The 20,038-nt window shown below is 42.4% G+C and overlaps 2 protein-coding genes across 10 annotated transcripts in view; one reads left to right on the top strand and one right to left on the bottom strand.

Annotated features, from left to right (window-relative positions):
- Nucleotides 1-9,415, bottom strand: part of SKP2 (S-phase kinase associated protein 2) — a 37,656-nt gene extending 28,241 nt beyond the window's left edge. Inside the window, 2 exon segments of the mRNA NM_001171755.1 lie at nucleotides 8,627-8,898; nucleotides 9,400-9,415. Of these exon segments, the coding sequence (NP_001165226.1) occupies nucleotides 8,627-8,898; nucleotides 9,400-9,407 (280 nt within the window). The 5' untranslated portion in view covers nucleotides 9,408-9,415.
- Nucleotides 9,709-20,038, top strand: part of LMBRD2 (LMBR1 domain containing 2) — a 60,609-nt gene continuing 50,279 nt past the window's right edge. For 2 of the 9 annotated variants that reach the window (XM_021076992.1, XM_005657606.3), the window contains exon 1: nucleotides 9,763-10,110. The gene's annotated coding sequence lies outside the window, so the exon portion shown is untranslated. Of the gene's footprint in view, nucleotides 10,111-14,099; nucleotides 14,915-20,038 lie in introns of those variants that run through there. The other 7 variants (XR_002339768.1, XM_013990628.2, XM_005657604.3 and 4 more) reach the window with 6 other exon arrangements.

The following is a 20,038-nucleotide window of genomic DNA, read 5'->3' as shown; positions in this document are numbered from 1 at the left end:
CTGGAAAGCGTGGAGAGAGGCATAGAAGGGCAGGAAGCCAAGCTGGATGTGTGAATAGAAGATTATCACTATGGGCAACTGGGCTTCAAGTCTGCAGGGACTCCAAGAATGCCCATGGTACCTGCTCCAGCGCTGTCCCAGCCAAGGGCACAGGTGCTGGGGCATTCATCCACCAAGTGCTGTCAGTCATTGGCTGGGGGCTTCTGGGAGGGGGGGCAGGAATGTTGACTCGCCAGCACCTCTGCCCAGAGAAAGCCCTAAATCACAGAGTATCATCTGCATGGAGGAGAAAGCCTTTGGCATAAAAAGGGAATGATGAGCTTCCAAGGGCTATGGATGGGGCACGGAAGTGTCCACTAAAGACCGTGGGGAAAGAAAACAGTGAAGCTTGCTGTGATGTGAAGGACAGGAGAAATGGATATATTCATGAATTTGGGGCTTCTCAATTTAACAGGAAGACATAAGAGATCAGGAACAATGAGAATAGGAGGCCAGCAATTCAAGTGCTGGAAGGAAAACATGGTGCCGCCATGAATGCAGAGGTTGGCCGAGGACAGCAAAGCCTGGCAATGAAGCCACACACGCTGAGTCTAGAATGAGGAGGGCTCTGCATTGCAAGGTCCATCCTGATCTGCTCAACTCCTACTCATCCTCCAGACTGCAGCTTAACTGTCACTTCCTCAGAGGAGCATTCCCACGTCACCACCACAGCCCCCCTACCCAGATGTGCACCTCCAACACCTCGTGCAATACCTGACTTGGAACAGCATGCAGTACATCTTTCCTCCACGCATCACACCTTTTACTCCCCTTTCATGCAAACTGTGAATGTGCTAATTCTGTACCTGTGTGACTGGTCAACCTTCCTTAACCAGTTACCTGCTAATTAAAGCCTGACGGGCAATGACTACTAGAAGGTGCTCAACTGGTATTTCACAGTGGAATGACTGACACCCGAGAGAAGAATGCTGGCTCTATTTTACAGACGGGCCAGACGTCGGCCTCTCGGGACCAGTTTCCTCATCTGTACAATGACCAGGCTGGCCTAGGGCTCCACTTCAACAAACATTCCTGGGTGCCTAACTAATGCACGAGTGTGGGAGGTGAGTATAAGCACAGTCCTGGGCCCGAGAGCCTCACCAGGAGACAAACTAATACATAACCTGACTTTTTTTTTTTTTTGGTCTTTTTAGGGCCGCACATGTGGCATATGGAGGTTCCCAGGCTAGGGGTCCAATCGGAGCTACAGCTGCTGGCCTACACCACAGTCACAGCAAAGCCAGATCCTAGCCGAGTCTGTGACCTACACCACGGCTCATGGCAACGCCGGATCCTTAACCTACTGAGTGAGGCCAGGGATCGAACCCACAATCTCATGTTTCCTAGTTGGATTCATTAACCAGAGCCATGAAGAGAACTCCCTGACTTTTTTTTTTTTTTTTTTTTTTTAATTATTGCATTATAGTACCATTGAGCTACAATGACATATTAGCTTCAGGTGTACAGCAAAGTGAATCAACCATACGTCTACACATATCTATTCTTTCTTTCCATAATGGTCACCACAGAACACCAAGTCTACCTGACATTTAAAACTGCCACTTACTGGAGTTCCCGTCGTGGCGCAGCGGAAATGAATCCGACTAGGAACCATGAAGTTGTGGGTTGGATGATCCCTGCCCTCGCTCAGTGGGTTAAGGATCTGGTGTTGCCATGAGCTGTGGTGTAGGTCACAGACATGGCTCAGATCTGGTACTGTTGTGGCTGTGGCCAGCACGTGTAGCTTCAATTGGACCCCTAGCCTAGGAACCTCCACATGCTGCCGGTGCGGCCCTAAAAAGCAAAAAAAAAAAAAAAGCCTGCCACTTACTGAGAGCCCTAAAAAGTCTCAAGCATTTATTAATGCATACTGATTCTAATCTTTGCAGCAACCGTGTCCTAAGTTATAGTATCCCGTTTTATAGATGGGGAAACTTATCTTAGTGGGGTTATTCATTAACTTTACCAAGGTGCTATCAACTATTAGGTGGCAGAGCCAAGAGGCAAACTCGGGCATCTTCTGTCTAGTTTCTGAGCCCCATGTCCCAGTGAAGGCACAGAGCCCTGGAGGTAGATATCTGAAGGCTGGCCACGTGGCACAGGGCACTGTGCCCACAAGGGAGTAGCACGGCCCTGGAGGTGTTCGTGTGGAAGAGGCTCAAGACAGACACCCAGGTACAAAGGTAGTGTCCTCTGTCAGTACATGAGTAATCTTGGGGGGGGGGGGACAAGGAGATAAGATGCAACATGATGAAAGAGACAAAGTCACACAACTGGTAAATGGTAGAGGTGGGAATTCAAACCCAGGTCTGACTTCAAATTCTGCCCTCTTTCTACCCTTTCCCATCCTGAGTACTTCATTTTCTACAAGTTTTAAAAAGGTGAGAATTTTTTTTTTTTGGTCTTTTTAGGGCCCCACCCATGGCACATGTAAGTTCCTGGGCTAGGGGTTGAATTGGAGCTATAGCCACTGGCCTATGCCACAGCCACAGCCACAGCCACGCCAGAGCTGAGCCTCGTCTGCAAGCTACACCCCAGCTCATGGCAATGACAGATCCTTAACCCACTGAGCGAGGCCAGGGATCGAACTTGTGTCCTCATGGATAGTAGCCAGACTTGTTTCTGCTATGCCACAATGGGAACTCCTAAAAAGGTGAGAATTAAACGTGACTTGCTATGGAAAAAGGAATCCACCAGGGCTTGGGGGGGGATGGGGGAGAGAGAGAGTAAAACAAAGATGCTGAAAGCTACCAATGGGTCGGTTGCCAGATGGAAGGAGCAATGGCCAAGAAAAACGCATAGCCTCTGCTAAGCACCCAAGTACCCAGGGCCCCATGGAGTGATCCCAGGACACTGACACTGATTCTAGGGCCCCTGGGGGGGAGTGGAGGCAGAAGGGGTGTCAGAGCCTGAAACTGGATGCTGTTCCAGCAGATGAGACAGAAATCTGTCTTCATATAGATGCCTAAGTGGCTGGGATCCAGGCTTGGGATATGCTTAATCTAATTTTACTTGCCATATTTAATTCTCAAAACATCAACCATCTGTTTCCTGGATTCCTGACTACACTGCCGCCTGGTCTGTCTGCCCAGAGCGGATGAGAAAATCCAGAGCAAGTCTTTCCTCCATTCACCTCTTCTAATCACCCCCTAAGGCTGCCCACCAGCCCCACAGAGCAAGGAACATAACTATTAAGGCCATGGACTCCAGTCTTCAACGACGTGGGAGCAGTTAAACATACTTTGGAAGCATGAAAGGTGAAAACTGGCCGGATTCCTAAACCTGCTAGTCATCACCCCACTCACTACCAGTTCCACTTATTCCTCAGGTGCAAAGCCAGCTGTCCACCTCTGTAACCTCATCACCTCCCATGCCTCTTAAATTCCTCTGGAAAGAGCTTGTGGAAGAGATTTCTGTGCATTAGGTCTTTGCAGTACAGGTAACATCTTACTTGATATATTTAGTTCTTGGAACATCGCCTCCACTCAGATGCGAATTAAAGCTCCAAAGCAATCGTAATCTTTGACTCTCAAAATTGCCCTTTTCAGAGTTGCTGTTGTGGCTCAGTGGGTTAAGAACCAGACACAGGGTCTGTGAGGATGTAGGTTCCATCCCTGGCTTCACCCAGTGGGTTACGGATCTGATGTTGCCATGAGCTGTGGAGTAGGTCACAGATGGGGCTTGGATCTGGTGTTGCTGTGGCTGTGGCGCAAGCCAGCAGCGGAAGCTCCGATTGAATCCCTAGCCCAGGAACTTCCACATGCTGAAGGTGCGGCTATAAAAATAAAATTAAAAAAAAAAAAAGTTATCCTTCTCTTTAAGAATAGAAAAACAATCCTACTAAAGGAGAAGAAAGTACTGGACTCTCTCTTCTATTTGTTTTTTGTTGTTTTTTTTTTTTAAGGGTGGAAGCTCACCTCATGTTTGCTTTTGCTCGCTTGTTTTAAGTATGAACAAACTCATGCCTCTCTTCTAGGAAACTACACACAGATTCTGCCATCTGGAATGAGTTTCCCTTCTTCTTCCTACAAGTCATGAATAGGAAACACTGGATCATGCTAGCTCTTGGTATTTGGTGCCTTTTTTTTTTTTTTTTTTTTTTTAAGCTGGATGGACATAACTGAAAAAAGTAAAACAGGACGAAACCAAAATAGGGATCCTTGATGACCTCTCTCAACCCTCTATTTCTAGAGAGGCTTGCTCTGCCCTGGGAGGTGAGAAGAGTGACCAAGAAGCCAAGGAAACTGGGATTTGGAGAGGGAGGTACAGTAGACAGGCTCCAGGAGGGCAGGATCTCCGGTCTGTTAGGTTCATGCTGTGCCCCAATCCCTAGAATGATGCTCAATCAGTATTTGCTGGATGAATGAAAGGCAGCTCCAGGGCAGGTCCTGTAGAGGCTCTGACAGAGCTGAGTTTTGGGAGCTGCGGGCTGAGATGCACTGGTGAGTCATGAAACATGGAATCAAGGTTGTCTGACCAGTACTGTTTTCAAAGAATGGAAGGAAAGAGAACAGGGAATAGCTCAGTAAGGAGAGACCTAGTTTTGTGAAATTTCAGTTCCAGGTACACACCCAGGATTGCAATGTAAAATATATTTCTTATTCATTTTTAATATATATATAAATATATTAAAACATATAAATACATACATATGTATATATTTTTTTTAAGTAAAAGAAACATTTGCCTGGGGGTATTAAAAGGCAGATTCCCAGGCTTCAGGCAGGACCTCTGGGATCAGAATCTCAGGAATTTTGCACTTTGAACATGCTCCCTTGGGGATATCAGCATACTCTAAACTTTGGAGTGTCCTGTCTGCAAACCATTGTGGGGCCTGGAATTTCAAGCAGTTTAACAGCCATGAGAGAGCTGATCAGCAAATTAGTTCACAAGCGTTTCCATGGCTATTCTCTGTTTCGGCAGAAGGTGGGTAGGCAGGAGGAGAAGTCAGGGGACCAGCACAGGCATTGGACAGCCATGAATAAAATGCAGTTGTCCCCTTTTGGCCATCACTGACCTCACTACTGGGCCATTTCCTCCCAACTCCTTCCCCAGCCCAAGGGCCAATCAGACCTGTCTTGGCATGGGGGTGGCCACCAAATTTTCTTCCTCTCAACTCAACAGATGAAAAGGATTTAGTCGCTAGACGTGGGCCTGGCTTGGGGCCGGCAAAAAAGAGAGACTGCTGAGTGAAGAACCCAGAAAAACGCACAGCCCAGGGCCACTGTCATCAGATAGCTAGGCAGAGCAGGTGTGGCCTCTTCTAGCCTAATCCTGGCAGAGCTGTTGGCCACCTGTCCTGACAACTGCAGGCAAAACTGGCTAGAATGATGATCCAGCGCCACTGGAGGCCCACTGGGAATCCTCTACACCAGCTGTCCCTCGCCCTGCAGCCCTGACTCCACCCCCCACACACACCAATTAACCAATCTATACCGTGCGTAATTGCACTCACAGACACAGCATGCTATAGGTTTCCCTCCCTGCCTCTCTCTTAGATCATAATAGAAAACTTTTTTCTCACTCACTTCAGATAAGTATTCTGAAGTCAAATTTAACAATCCAGCCTCTGTGACTCTACCATTTCCTGATCTCTCTCTCTTTTCTCAGAGCCTCTGCTCTGCTGAGTGGAAGGAGGAAGCTTGTCCACATCCAGTGGGGCTCACCATGGAAGAGTTGGGTCATTCTTTTTCCTTTTTTAAATGTTTACTATTTTTTTAAAAAATTTTATAGTTGATTTACAATGTTCTATCAATTTCTGTTGTACAGCCAAGTGACCCAGCTGTAGATATGAATACATTCTTTTTCTCATAGTATCTTCCATCATGGTCTGTCCCAAGGGACTGGATATAGCTCCCTGTGCTATACAGCAGGACCACATTGCTTATCATTCTAAGCATAATAGTTAGCATCTATTAACTGATTTGGGTCATTCTGGCACAAGGGGCTCCCTCCCTCTGGCCTCCCGCAGTGCTTGCTGCCTGAACTAACTACCCATCAGCTTCTAGTGTATTAGCTGCTATCTTTGGCCGTGAGCTTCTCTTATGGTGTTTTATCTTTTCTCCTCAACTTGACTTGCAACGTCCTTGAAGACAGCAACCATCCCTTAATCTTCTGTTTTGTTTTCCTAGTGCCTTGCTTTTATTTCCATCCACGTGTATGAATGTGGCAGGACATTTAGCAACCACACCCCATGTTCCAAGTTATCAGCACTGGATAAAGCTGTCAAGGGCTGCTCATCTTAGCAGGGAGTGTCTTTCGCCGCATTTGGTTAGTCAAGCACCAAATTGCCTGCACTGCATTCCACACACTAGAGATGGCAGTGACATTAAATTTCGAAGAAAAAAGATCTACACTGACAGGGTCAGACTAACAGGATTAAGGACAAAAGAAAAGGTGAAGTAGCCTCTCAACTGCGTGTCATTTTGCCCACCAAACTGGACTGACTTAGCGTTATGTGCAGCCAGCCTGCTAAGGGCTTTACATGTACTCTTTCATTTAACCGTCTCGGGAACCCACGAACCGGGTTATTCTTCCATTTCACAGAGAAATTAAGGCACTGAGAGCTCAAATAACTTCCCAGGCTTGGTAAACAGCAGAATGAGGATGCAAAGCCAGATTTGTCTGACTCCACCACAATCCTTTACTGCCTTTCTAATGAATCCAACACCTAATAGAGATCCCCAGACGGTAACCTGAAGGTTCTCTTTCCTAAAGAAAGAGTTAAAAGCAAAAAAAAAAAAAAAAAAAAAAAAAGTTTGGGATGGAAATGCTGTAAAATTTGGTTGTGATGACTGTTGTACACCTATAAATGTAATAAAATTCATTAAGTAATAATAAAAAATTTAAAAAAACTATATATATATATATATTATTTTTTTAAAGTAAGCAAGCAAGCAACCAGTCAACCTTTCCTCAAAGAAAGCCAGATGGGGAATTTAGGTATATACTTATTTACCCTCACTCTGCAAGTCTTCATCTTTATTTCTTGTATCTGTCTCTTCTTCTATCACCTCCAGTTTCAGCTTAGAACAAGATCACCTCTTCTACAGACACTTTCAAAGCCTCCTAACTCTGTCCACTCACATGTTCGAATCTATTCAGAAGCTGACCACTGCCTATCATCACTCCCACACCTCTCAACAAGGCTCTGAGTTTTTATTTGCAACACCCTACAGTTTCATCTCAACACATCAGTGTGTCCTTTTAAAAGGTCACGTCACAACTCCGCTCAACAGCACCTCTAGCCCATCTCCCACTACCTTCTCCTTTGCTAATCCACTCTTGGAATATGGCTTCCACGTAGTTCCTTGAAAAAACATGACATTCCTATGCCCCAGGGTCTTTCCACTAGCTGTTCCCTCTGCTTGGGGTTCTCTTCCCCAAGGTATGTGCATGGCACATTCCTTCGTCTCCTTTATGCTTCTGCTTAAAGCTTGCTGTCCAAGTGAAGTTTTCCCTTAACGCCCTGCTTAAAATTGCAAACCAGCTTCCCACCCAAGGACCTCCAATCCCTTTTGGCTTGTTCCATTTTTGCTTTTATCCATAGCACGTATTCTAGTATACCATACACCAGATTTATGTTTCCTGCATCCTCTCTCCGAAGCAGAAACTCCACGAGGGTGGAAATGTTTTTGTTTTGCTCAATGCTATATCCCCAGTACCTAGAACAATGACTAGCATATAAAATGTGCTCAGCAAATATTTGCTGAATTAATGGTTTACATGGTTTACCAGCAAGAAAAACTGATAACCCCAGGTCAGTGCACTGTTTACCCTATGGCTTTGCATACTCCTGGAGTTCTGGATCCACTCTGGGAGGCACTTACTCATCTGCCTGAGAAGCCTGGTAACAGAGAGCTATTAGAGGGGAATGACGTGGTGCGTTTTACATTTCAGTCAGTCCACTCTGGCTCTGGGGGATGGATCTGGGGAGGATAAGGCTGGAATTATGAGTCCATTCCAATATTCAGATGTTGACAGCTTGAGAAATATTCAGGACACAAAAGGGAAAGATGTAATGATTGGATGGATGTTGGGGTTGGTGGGAATCTGACTGATTTTCAGGTTTGGGGGCTGGGCAATTGAACAGATAACACGGGCAGTCATGGAGACAGAGCATACCAGAATAAGCCCACTTGGGGATGGACCCGGGAAGAGAAGTCTCTTCTTCCACCTAGTTCAACATTCACTTTAGCAATCCCTTGACAAATAAGTAAAGTTGATTTTGGCAAAAACCTCAACCAGAGCAGCAGAATATAAACAAAAAGAATCCTAAAGGATCATTTCTTTGTTCTCATTTGTCAGTGGCACTAAGCTGGCCTTAGACCAGGCAGAGTCCTTCCTAAAGAGAAAGGCAGGAACGGATTCTCCTGGATTCAAAGTCTATTGTGCATCTTAAGATATACAGCTACCAACATTTCTGTTAACTTCTAAAGCAACGAATTTTCTCATCTCTTTGGAAAATAACTTCAAAATTAGGCAATTTTAAAAGCGCTCCATCCTAATGATCCTTAAACAAAGGTTTACCAACAAAATATTTCAAGCTACCACTTACTGCACCGATAGTTTGACCCTCATACCTTACCTGGAAAGTTCTCTCGATTTAGCTTAGGTCTGCGGACGATCACAAAGTCCTTTTCATTCCCTTTGCTCTTCAGCCGTTTTCGCGGAGGGCTCTGCGGGTGGCCCAGGTTTGAAAGCAGTTCCTGGGGGATGTTCTCACTGTCCACCTCCTCCTTCTCCAAGGCAGAGACCCCCATGCCTGAAAGCAGTTCAGAAGTCTTGCTAGAATCCCATCCCCACGTGAAGCTGGTGGTAACGTTGCTACTCTGGTCGGGAATCTCCTGGAGGTGCTTCCTGCAGATAAGCACAATAGCCCCCGTTCCTTTAAAAAACACACCCGTGAATAATTCCAAACAGGCCTAAAGGAAGCTGCAACTTATGCATTACCGAAAACGCTCACAGCAGCTAACTGAACTTGCATTTTAAGTGCCGGCGGCGAGTTCCCAAGAATGAAAGAAAAAAGAACCAAACACACCGAACAAATCGAAAAGGCTTTTTGATTTACGATCATGCAGAAGGCCTCAAGAATGTCTCAAAGTGGATGGAACAGATAAGAAGAGGGCAATTATACAGTGATTGAAAACAGGAGCAGAAAAGCCCAATAAGGGAAGCCAAATAATATCGCACGCTGATCACAGCACTAAAGCATCCACCCATCCACGTTTTCCCAAAGAGGAGGTTAAGCAACCATTCACATTGCAGCATTACAAACAATATTAGGAAGTAGCAAAACTCGCGGCCTAAAAGAATTAAGATGGTCCACTCACGGTCTGCCCCTTTCTGCAAACGGTTTACCTGTGCATGGCGTCCGCAGGTTCGGGAGTTTTAAACGCGTGCATTAATTGCAGAGGTGCCCGCCTCCCGGATTCCCGCTTTGGCGCGCGGCGGCGCACTGCGTGTGGCTCCAGCCCCCAGCAGTGAGACCCGCGAACTCTATCAACGTTCCATCCCCACCGCGCGCGCAGAAAACTTCTGCCCGCTCTCCTCCCCGCTACCGTCTGCGGCCCCGCTGCCTTCTGGGAATTGTAGTTTTCTCCCTGCCTGGCAATCCGGCTGCCTCGCCACTACTTCCTTTCCTCGCAGCTTTCCCCGCCTTCCATATACCCACAACCCCCCGCGGTTGCGGCACTGGACGGCCCACAGGGTAGGCGGGGAGGCGGAAGTGGGCGGTGCTCCAGCCGACCGGGCTATGGCAGCAGCTTGACGGGCGACAGGTTTTCTTTTCCCGGGAACCCCTAGGCCTTCTGGTGACAGCCACCGCCGTCGCCAAAGAGCGTGGGTTCCAGACCCCAGACGGCTGTGGCGGACAGGGGGTTTCCAGGTCCTTCTGGAATCTGTCCGGCGAGATCGGACGGTGAGCCTGAGGGGGGAGAGCCTGAGACATTTTGGGATCTGGGGCCAAGTGCAGGCGGCGAGAGAGGGACCCACGAGACCCCGAGAGGCCGCCGCCGCGGGGCCTACGTTCCTGGCCGCTGAGTGGAGGCAGTGGCCCGCCCCGCCCGCCAGGTGAGAGGTTGCGGCCGCGGGCGTCACACCTGCCTGTGTCTACCCCTCCGCCGGGAGCTGCTTCCTCCATCCGGGAGAGGGCAGCCCTTAGGATTGGGTCTGTGGACAAGATCCTTTCCTGATCTGTAAAATAGGCACTATGGCAACGAAGGATTATTTCACATCTTGCCGCCGTCAGGGTCAAACCAGAGGAACATGAGTGAGAGCATTTTGTAAGTGAAGGCGCAGTTTGAGTCAAAGGTGGTGGTTGAATTTTAGGGGATCAGGAGACCGCTGTGTTCCTGTCCGCAGTGGCAAAGCTGAGCATCCCTTTGCAGCCTTGAGCAGTCTTACAACACTAGCATGACTGTATCCGTATACGCTAGGGGCCACTAACAAAGCCTATCGGTTGCTCTCTCTCGACCGGCTGCTGCTGATTGCCTAATCTCTGAAAAGCAGGCTGCTTTTGCCTACCTCCGCGGAGAAGAGTTTGGAGATGGTTAGAGAGCGTGCCATATTCCGAGTATGATGACCGGGCGAAATCCACTGTGCAAACTGTACTATAACTGTGACCCTGGGAAAACAGGGTGAGAGAGAGAGAAGGGGAAAAAAAATCCAACTCTAATAAAAGTGGAGAGGATTTATAAAGCCCAGAAGTAAGCAGGTCAGCGTCATCACAAAAATATTAGAATGTTACCTCAGTATGCTGTGTGGCATACCTTCTTATTTCTTGAACAACAAGAAACAAAAAAACTTCTCTTTATACTGGGATTAAACCTCCCTTGCCAGGGTATGTGCTTGTTTTAGGCTTAGTGCTTCGCTTGAAAAACAACCACCTCTTGACAGAGGAAGGCATTCATGAACCTTTAGTTTGTTCTTAAAAGTAGGTGAGATTGGTATAAAGAAGGGATCTGTTCACAGATTGATTCTGATTGAACCTAGGTGAAGGATACTAGGCTAAATGTTCACAATTAGTGAAATTAATGTTATGTGGAAAATAGCTTTAAATGCAATTATTCTGATTTTTTTTACATAAAGTAATCTCTATGTTACTTTGAGTAAGGAGAAAGCAGTTGCCTTCGCTTGAAATCAACACCCTTTCCCTTAAAATTGCAACTCAGAGGAAATATTTTTAACCAAAAAAAAAATTGGGAGTTCCCATGGTGGCACAGCGGAAACAAATCCAACTAGGAAGCATGAGGTTTCGGTTCAATCCCTAGCCTCGCTCAGTGGGTAAAACCTCACCATTGCCTTGAGCTGTGGTGTAGTTTGCAGATGCAGCTGGGATCCCACTTTGCTGTGGCTGTGGTGTAGGCCAGTGGCTACAGCTCTGATTCGCCCCCCTAGCCTGGGAACCTCCATATGCCAAAGGTACAGCCTTAAAAAAAAAAAAAAGAAAAAAAATTATTGTCTCCTTTGGGAAAGTGAACAGAGAGGGCTCATAAGCTAAAAGAGGAAAAAGAATAAACCAGAAAAAATATTTAAAATTCCATGATGAGAATAAGGAATGAGATATAAAGTTTTGATATATGGAGTTCCTGTCCTGGTGCACGGGAAACAAATCCTACTAGGAACCATGAGGTTTCGGGTTTGATCCCTGGCCTCAAGCTCAGTGGGTTAAGGATCCGGTGTTGCTGTGAGCTGTGGTGTAGGTCACAGATGTGACTTGGATTCTGCTTTGCTGTGAGCTGTGGTGTAGGTTGCAGATGTGGCTGGGATCTGGCGTTGCTGTGGCTGTGGTGTAGGCCAGCAGCAACAGCTCCGATTGGACCCCTAGCCTGGGAACCTCCATATGCAGTGGGTGTGGCCCTAGAAAAGGCCAAAAAAAATTTTTTTTTTGATATGAAGTAATTGAGAGGCTACTTTAGGTATACATCTTATAGATAAAAAGGTCTAATAGATGGGGTGATTTCAAACTTAAAGATGAGAAATAGCCTTGTACTAGAACTTAGCTAATAGTCGCCTGAGAGCTAAGGAACATTTGTAGTTTTGAGAATACTTGAAATATTTGAATTAGTGGACACAGTGACCTCTATAGGACTTCAGAGAGAGTCTGTCAACTTTGAAAATCAAAGTCTTCAAATTCTAAAACAGATATTTCACTAACAATTTGCCCTGGCAACAGAAATATTTTAGCTTCCAAAATACGAATAATTTTTTTCTGCGTTCCTTCTAATGATGGCTGTTCTCTTAAAATGGTAAATAAAAGTTTAACTTGGGAGTTCCTGTCATGGTGCAGTGGAGATGAATCCAACTAGGAACCATGAGGTTTCAGGTTCGATCGCTGGCCTCGCTCAGTGGGTTAGAGATCTGGTGTTGCTGTGGCTGTGGCAGAGGCCGGCAGCTATAGCTCGGATTAGACCCCCTAGCCTGGGAACCTCCATATGCCACGGGTGCAGCCCTAAGAAGCAAAAAGCAAAAAAAAAAAAAAAAAAAGTTTAACTTGGTAAATTGGTACTTTAATAAGGACATGTCCATTGAAGACTTGAGATTACTAGCCACGTAGAAATTGCTGTCTGTTTTTTTCAGGAACTGCATTGTGATTGCTAATGAATGTGGATAATTTTGTTTTCCTGATTAATTCTGTTTATTCAGAACACCCCATGTCCCATTTTAGGGAGAGAGGTATACCATATTTCTAGAAGTAGAATTACTAGATCAGTGTCTAGGACAAATCAATTACAAATTTTAAAATATCTGCAAATGGCATTAGAGTAATTTCTAGTACACTTTAGAAACTTCAAATACAATACAAAGTGACTTTGTAATTGGGAGTGTTTATCATACAAGGAACAAGAGCATAGTTACTTATAAGATGGTCAATGTTAGGGCATAGGATAGGCCAAAAAAGACTGACAATTGCATTGGCCTATAAGATGCATATACACATGTATTATATAATACATGTGTATATATAATACATTTGTATATGCATAGTAGTATATTGCTCTTTTTGAAAATCACGTGACAAAAGATTTTATTTAAATAGAAGTGCGATGTGTTTTTTCTTTAGTTTCATCATAGCATGTAGTAAATCTTAAGATTCCTTTAGTTCTTTATGTTAGTTAGCTTAGGGGAACAAAAGATTAAGAACAATTACATAATAAGTTTCTTTCTGCCAATCAAATTTCAAAAGATTCTTTTTCCTTCAATTAATTTTTTAATGATTTTTATTTTTTCCATTGTAGTTGGTTTACAGTGTTCTGTCAGTTTTCTAATGTACAGCAAAGTGACCCAGTCACTCACTCACTCACACACACACACACACACACACACACATTCTTTTTCTCACGTTATCCTCCATCATGTTCCATCACAAGTGACTAGATACAGTTCTCCGCTATACAGCAGGATCTCATTGCTTATCCACTCCAAATGCAATAGTTTGCATCTATTAACCCCAAGCTCACAGTCCATCCCATTCCCTCCCCCTCGGCAACCACAAGTCTGTTCTCCAAGTCCATGTATTTCTTTTCTGTGGAAAGTTTCATTTGTGTCATATATTAGATTCCAGATATAGGTGATATCATATGGTATCTGTCTTTCTCTTTCTGACTTTCTTTACTTAGTATGAGAGTCTCTGTTTCCATCTATGTTGCGTAAATGGCATTATTTTGTTCTTTTTTATGGCTGAGCAGTATTCCATTGTGTACATATACCACATCTCCCTCAATTTTAAGGTAGATCTTTTAGTTCTCTGCAGTTTAATGCTCTCTGTGATGGGCAGATTGGGGCAAGAACAGAAAGGTTCTTTCCCAATTCTGATTTGCTCTATGTTTTCTTTTTTACTTTACCCATGTCAATTAGAATCATATATAATCCTTAAGCTATGGCAGTCTTACCTGCACGATTAAAATTGCTCAGTTAGGAGTTTCCTGGTGGCTTAGTGGTTAAAGATCCCATGTTGTTACTCCTATGGCTTGGGTCACTGTTGTGGCTTGAGTTCAATCCCTGGCCTGGAACTTCTGCATGCCTAGAGTGTGGCCAAAAAAAAAATAATAATAGTAAATAAAATAAACAGGCTAAGTTAAACTCTATATTAAAAATGACTTTATTAGCACTCTGTCTTGATAGAGCTAAAGGAATAATTAATAGAATGTTTTTACTTTGTTCATTGAAATGAACAAATTAAAATTGAACAAAAGAAATGATTTAAACAGTCTAAACTGCACTAAAAAAGTATGTCTGGACTGGAGTAGAGACTGGTATTCTATGTGAGCCAGGCCCTATAGTAAGGATGCTTCTGTTTGAATCCCAGTTCTTACTCTGTCTGGTATTTTCTCTTCTGTTAAACAAGGATACTAACAATCCGTTCTTGTTGGGTTGTGAAGTCTAATTCAAATAATGCATGGTATATGCTAGCACAATGCTTGGAATCTAGTAAACTCAACAAAATGTTCTTCCTTTTTAAAAAATTATTTTGTTATTAGATTCTAAAGATTATTCTTTAATTACCAAAATAAGTCTTATACCCTCTTTACCTGAAATCTTTGAGAATCCATTACAATCCCAGTTGTTTTCTTCTTACCTACTTAATGGTTGCTACTTCTCTCATGCCTCGCCAAAGGTGGAACAGTTTGTATATGTCTGTCTTTCTTCAGAAGGGCTTGTTACACTTTGGAATTTAGTTCACCTGGTTGGTTTGCTAACTCAGCTCATTTTTGAAGATAGCTTCAAAAGGTATTATGCCTTTTTTGCATTTTTAGAGTGGGCGTTACATTCTCTTGTGGTATTCTATCTGTATCCTAAGCTGAATTCTCCTTATGCCTGAAATTGTTAAACATGGGATTAATGATTATCTTTGGAAGATGTAGTTTTGATGGTGGTAAAGTATCATTGATTTTCGTTACTTGCATCTAGTTTTGATTCTTTTTTTCACTATTTGGATCTTGAGTTGTCTCCTAGTTTTTATTCACATATCTGAGCAAAAATACGTATTTAAGTTAACACAGTCTGATGAATCATTAGGTTCTAGTTGGAAATTTTTGATTCAAGATTCAGAATTTTAGTTTTTGACACATTTTTTTGTCTGTATTGTCTTGTTCTGTTGCTACCAATCCTTCCTTCCTATCTTTTTCTCCTCTCTCTCTCTTTTAAATATTTGGCATGTTTCAGATTCCAAAATTATCTTAACCTCTAAATTTTCCACTTAAAGTGTGTTTAGCCTGAAAAACCATTATCAACCACAAAGTGCTCAGGAAACAGTATTCCAAGTCGGTAACACTAGCAAACTAATTATGAGAGGCATTCAAAAGTAGTATTGTATAATATCTTGATGACTGCTAAAAGTCTGAATTGGATTTTAAATGTTTAAGATTTTCAGAACTGATATTTTGAAAGGTAGACTGTGCCTGCTTCTCAGATGCTAACATTTGATTGACTGAATTGGCTTTTTTTTTAGTAAAATCTGCTTTTGCTGCAGTGGTGTTAATGCCCACCTTTGAGAGCTTTATGTCTCTTTTTTATTTCATTTCATTTGAATTTTGATTTGCCTTCAAATTTTAGCATTTTCTTTTTTCTTTTTGTCATTTAGCCTAAACACATTATTTTAATACCTAAAGAGTATTATCATTAGAAGGACCATTTTTGTGGTCAGAGAAATATTTGCCCTTTTCCCCAGGTGTATTTTTATATAGCTACCCATCCTTACAGTTTAGCGAATGGTCCATTTTGGTTCACCTCCATTTTGATCATGTGCCTAGAAGAATGGCACTGCCAAGTGCATCTTCCTGACATGGCTCTGAGATTCTGTCTCCTCACCATGAACAGAACACAAAAGATGGATGAAGAAGTGTTTGAGCTATATTGCAGCCCCAGAGAGATAGTCCCACTTTGTCAGGAGAGGCAAGGGGAGCGAGCAACTTCTGTGAGCCCAAAGATCATTTTTTTATAGGAATGCGTATGGGCTCCAGCTGTGGTAACCACAGAGAAGGGAAGCGAAAAGCGTTTGGTATCCATTCATTGTTTTTTGGGGGGGAAGAAACTCCATTTAAGGAAAAGCTATGCTTTGAAACCATTGAGGCAACTAGTTTTCTTCTAGAAACACATGGTATGAAGGAGGTAGAGATTGGCAACTAGCATTTATTGAAGACCTATACTGGCACTCCTGCTTGGTGTTTTACTTTTGTAACTCATTCAATCATCATAGCAACCTTGTGAGGTGATCTTATATCCTTATGTGACAGCTTAAAAGCACATAAAGTTATACAATTATTAAATAGAGTTGGGATTTGGAACATAGGTTTATCATGATATAATAAAACGTTAGTGTTTTAAAATAGTTGTAATTCTAGGCACTCAACACCACAGAACAACTTTTCATTATCTAGAGTCGTTATGTTTTACTTTCATATTACTACGCTAATTTTTAAACGGTATTAAAATTATAAAAAAAGCACATTTTATTATTTGAAATTAAAAGCACGCACAAAGAAAGCACAAGGAAGAAAGTAGAAGTCATCTCTTCTATTTTGTGACAGCTGTTGTTAGCATTTTGATGTATATTTACTTGTCCATGCATATGTGTGTGTTTCTTATGTATACTCCCTAAGATCCCACCCATGCCTGTTTTGAAATCTCTGAGGTATCCCTCTGGATCTCTCCTTTCTTCCAGGCTGGAGGAATCTGGTGGGCTTCTTTAATCATTGCCTGTAATGGACTCTTCCTATTAGCTAGTTCTTAACTTAGACACAGATCCCTGCTCCCATAGGTCATGGCCAGGTTAGCAGGATTAGTGATGTATTAAACCCTTGCCTGCTTTTGTCAAAAGGTAATGGACAGCAGTGAGGCTGGTGGACATTTTTAAGACTTCCTGAACTATTTAGTATAAACATTTAAGTAGTTTCTATATTTTTATGTTTAAATGATGCTGCTGTGAAAATAATACTGTAGACAAATCTTTGTTCCAGTTTTGGTATTTCTGTAAGTTATTTAAAGAGGAGTTGCTAGACCTTTTAAGGGTTTTTTTTTTTTTTTTGCCATTTCCTGGGCTGCTCCTGCTGCATATGGAGGTTCCCAGGCTAGGGGTCGAATCGGAGCTGTAGCCACCGGCCTACGCCAGAGCCACAGCAGGATCTGAGCTGAGTCTGCAACCTATACCACAGCTCACGGCAACGCCGGATCCTTAACCCACTGAGCAAGGCCAGGGATTGAACCCGCAGCTCCGTGTTTCCTAGTCAGATTCGTTAACCACTGAGTCACTACGGGAACTCCACCTTTTAAGGTCTTTGATGCATATTTCCAAATTGCTGTCCCCCTTGGCAATGAGTTTGCGAAGCACACCAAACTTGAGTTGTCCAATCTGTTTGTTTACTAGATTTTACTTGATAACTGATTTATGAATTTAATATGCAAATAACTAAATCTGATGGAGAGTAAGGCACCACTTACTTTGAACAGAAAATTATTCAGTTGAAATAACCACAACAGGCTATGGGAATTCATAAAAGAAGTCATTCTGGACTGTAAAAAAATAACTCCACACTTGAATTTAGGTACAAGGTCAAAGATATGTACTTTAAAACTATTATTGGGAGCTCCCGTTGTGGTGTAGCAGAAGTGAATCTGACTATTGTCCATGAGGACTCAGGTTCAGTCCCTGGCCTCACTCAGTGGGTCGGGGATCCACTGTTGCCATGAGCTGTGGTGTAGGTCATGAATGCAGCTTGGATCTGGTGTTGCTGTGGCTGTGCTGGCAGCTATAGCTCCTATTCAACCCCTGGCCTGGGAACTTCCATATCCGGAGGACACAGCCCTAAAAAGCAACTCCCCCCCACTGTTATTTTGTTATCTCAGGTAAGGGAAACCCTAAATTTCATCCCTAGTTTTGTTGGACCCCCTAGGTATAACTTTGTGTCATAATAAGGCAACAGGAGTTGAATTTGAACAGAAATAGATGGTGTAGTAAACCAAATCATAGACATCATCCCCCCCCATCCTCCCAAGGATATCTATGCCTTAATCCAGGGAACCAGTGACTGTAATTGGATTATCCAGGTGGGCCCAGTGAGATCAGATGAGCCCTTAAAAATGGCTTTTTCCCAGGTAAAGGCAGAAGAGAAAGTCAGTGATTTCAAGCATGAGAAGGATTTGACAAGCCATTGGCTCTGAGGTATGCAGGGCCACATTCAAAGACTGGAAAGAAGCCTCTAAAGTTAAGGGCAAACGCCACCTGACAGCCAGCAAGGACATGGGGATCTCAGTCCTATGAACATAACTGAATTTTGCCAACAGCCTGCATGAACTTAGAAATGGATTCTTCCCCAGATTGTCCAGAGAGGAGCACAAACCAGCTGACACCTTGATTTTGGTCTTAAGAACTAAGTTGAGCCACACTGTGCCTAGACATCTGATCCACAGAAACTGTGAAGTATCTGACTCATAGAAACAATGACATATGAGTATTTTAAGCCACTAAGTTTATAGTAACTCTTTACAGCAACAGTAGGAGAGTAATACACTATGGGAAGAGATGTAACCAAATCATTTCTTTATTACTTGAACAAAGAATCCGTAATTCTGTTTATTCATCTGTAACGCTTAAAAGTACTGACTATGAATCAGACTGAAAAATTGACAGCCATTGTAAAACAATTATAACTGATTGTGTTGTTTGCTTATGCCTGTAATCTTCCTATTATTGATATCTCCACATATTTCATTGTTGTTCTTTCATTCTTATTTTTATGCATATTATAGAAAAATGTATGAATCTCATTTTTCAGTTAATGTTATGGTAGTTTTCTGATATTATTAAATAATCTTAAAAAATATAATTTCTGACATTTCACTAACACTCTGCCATGCTTTAGGATTTTCTTGCTAATCGCTGATATTCATTTTTCTATATCGTCATATTCCTTGCACTGGACAATGTCAGGCAAAATAAATATCTAGGTCAAACCGTAAAAGTATTTTCATGTAATAATTATATTAAGTTTACACTGAATGATTTTTTTCCTTAAAAAACCTGTATCTTGAAGATGGTAACGCTCTTCATCAGCCCGTTCAGCATCGAGCTATCACCTAACCGCTTAATCTACTCTTGGCTTAAAAGTAAGATCTGACTTTCTGTTATTGTGGTGGTACAGGTTTTTTCTTTGAAAATGAAACTTGAAATTTTGAATAGTAGTAATGAGCAATTGTAAGTCTTATGAGTTGTAATAAGTATGTGTAAAATCAGTTTTGGAGACAATAGCAAGAGTTTGACATTACCTTTAAAGTCAGCAGTAATAAAAAATAGTGTATATCCTAAAGTATACATAATGTTTTTGTTCATTTGCTTATTCATTCAACAAATTTCTTATGCGCCAGACACTATTTGAGACGTGGGATATAATGCTGAATAAAATTGTCAAGTCTCTGCTCTCAGAGTCTGTGTGTGTATAGTAGGGGGTGTTTACAGAGAGACAATAAGGAATATACATTATATCATGTAGATAAGTGCTTTGAAGAAAAATATAGCAGAATATGGTGATAGAGAGTGACAAAAGGGTTTCAATTTTAGATATTTAAGAATGAAAGTATTGCTTAAAATCCACAGAGGAATGGAGAGAAACTATATAAAGAAATAATAAAAACAATATAAAGAAATAATGAAGTAAATAGTTTATTAAATGCGATTTTAGTGATATTCCACTTGGGCTATTTCTTATATAAATTTAAATCCAATCTGTTAAATACCCAAACTTTCTTTAATTCTTTTAATAACTAGTTTTGGTTGGAGATGTTTGTTGATTTGACAGATTTTATTGATTCTACCTTCTTTTATTTTGGTGGGTTGCATCATAATCTTGATTCTCTATTGCTAAGATATTGATTTATTCCTTGAGGTATGATAGTGCATAGACAAACAAAAATGCCTGACATTGATTTTATAGAGGTGAAAAGTATATATTGTTTTCAGATAATAAAGGTAAATTATAAGGGTAGAGAGATATCAAATAAACCA

The sequence above is a fragment of the Sus scrofa genome, chromosome 16, assembly GCF_000003025.6.
Source record: "Sus scrofa isolate TJ Tabasco breed Duroc chromosome 16, Sscrofa11.1, whole genome shotgun sequence".
NCBI classification, from domain to species: Eukaryota; Metazoa; Chordata; class Mammalia; order Artiodactyla; family Suidae; genus Sus; species Sus scrofa.
This window is presented reverse-complemented; position numbering and strand designations above follow the sequence as displayed.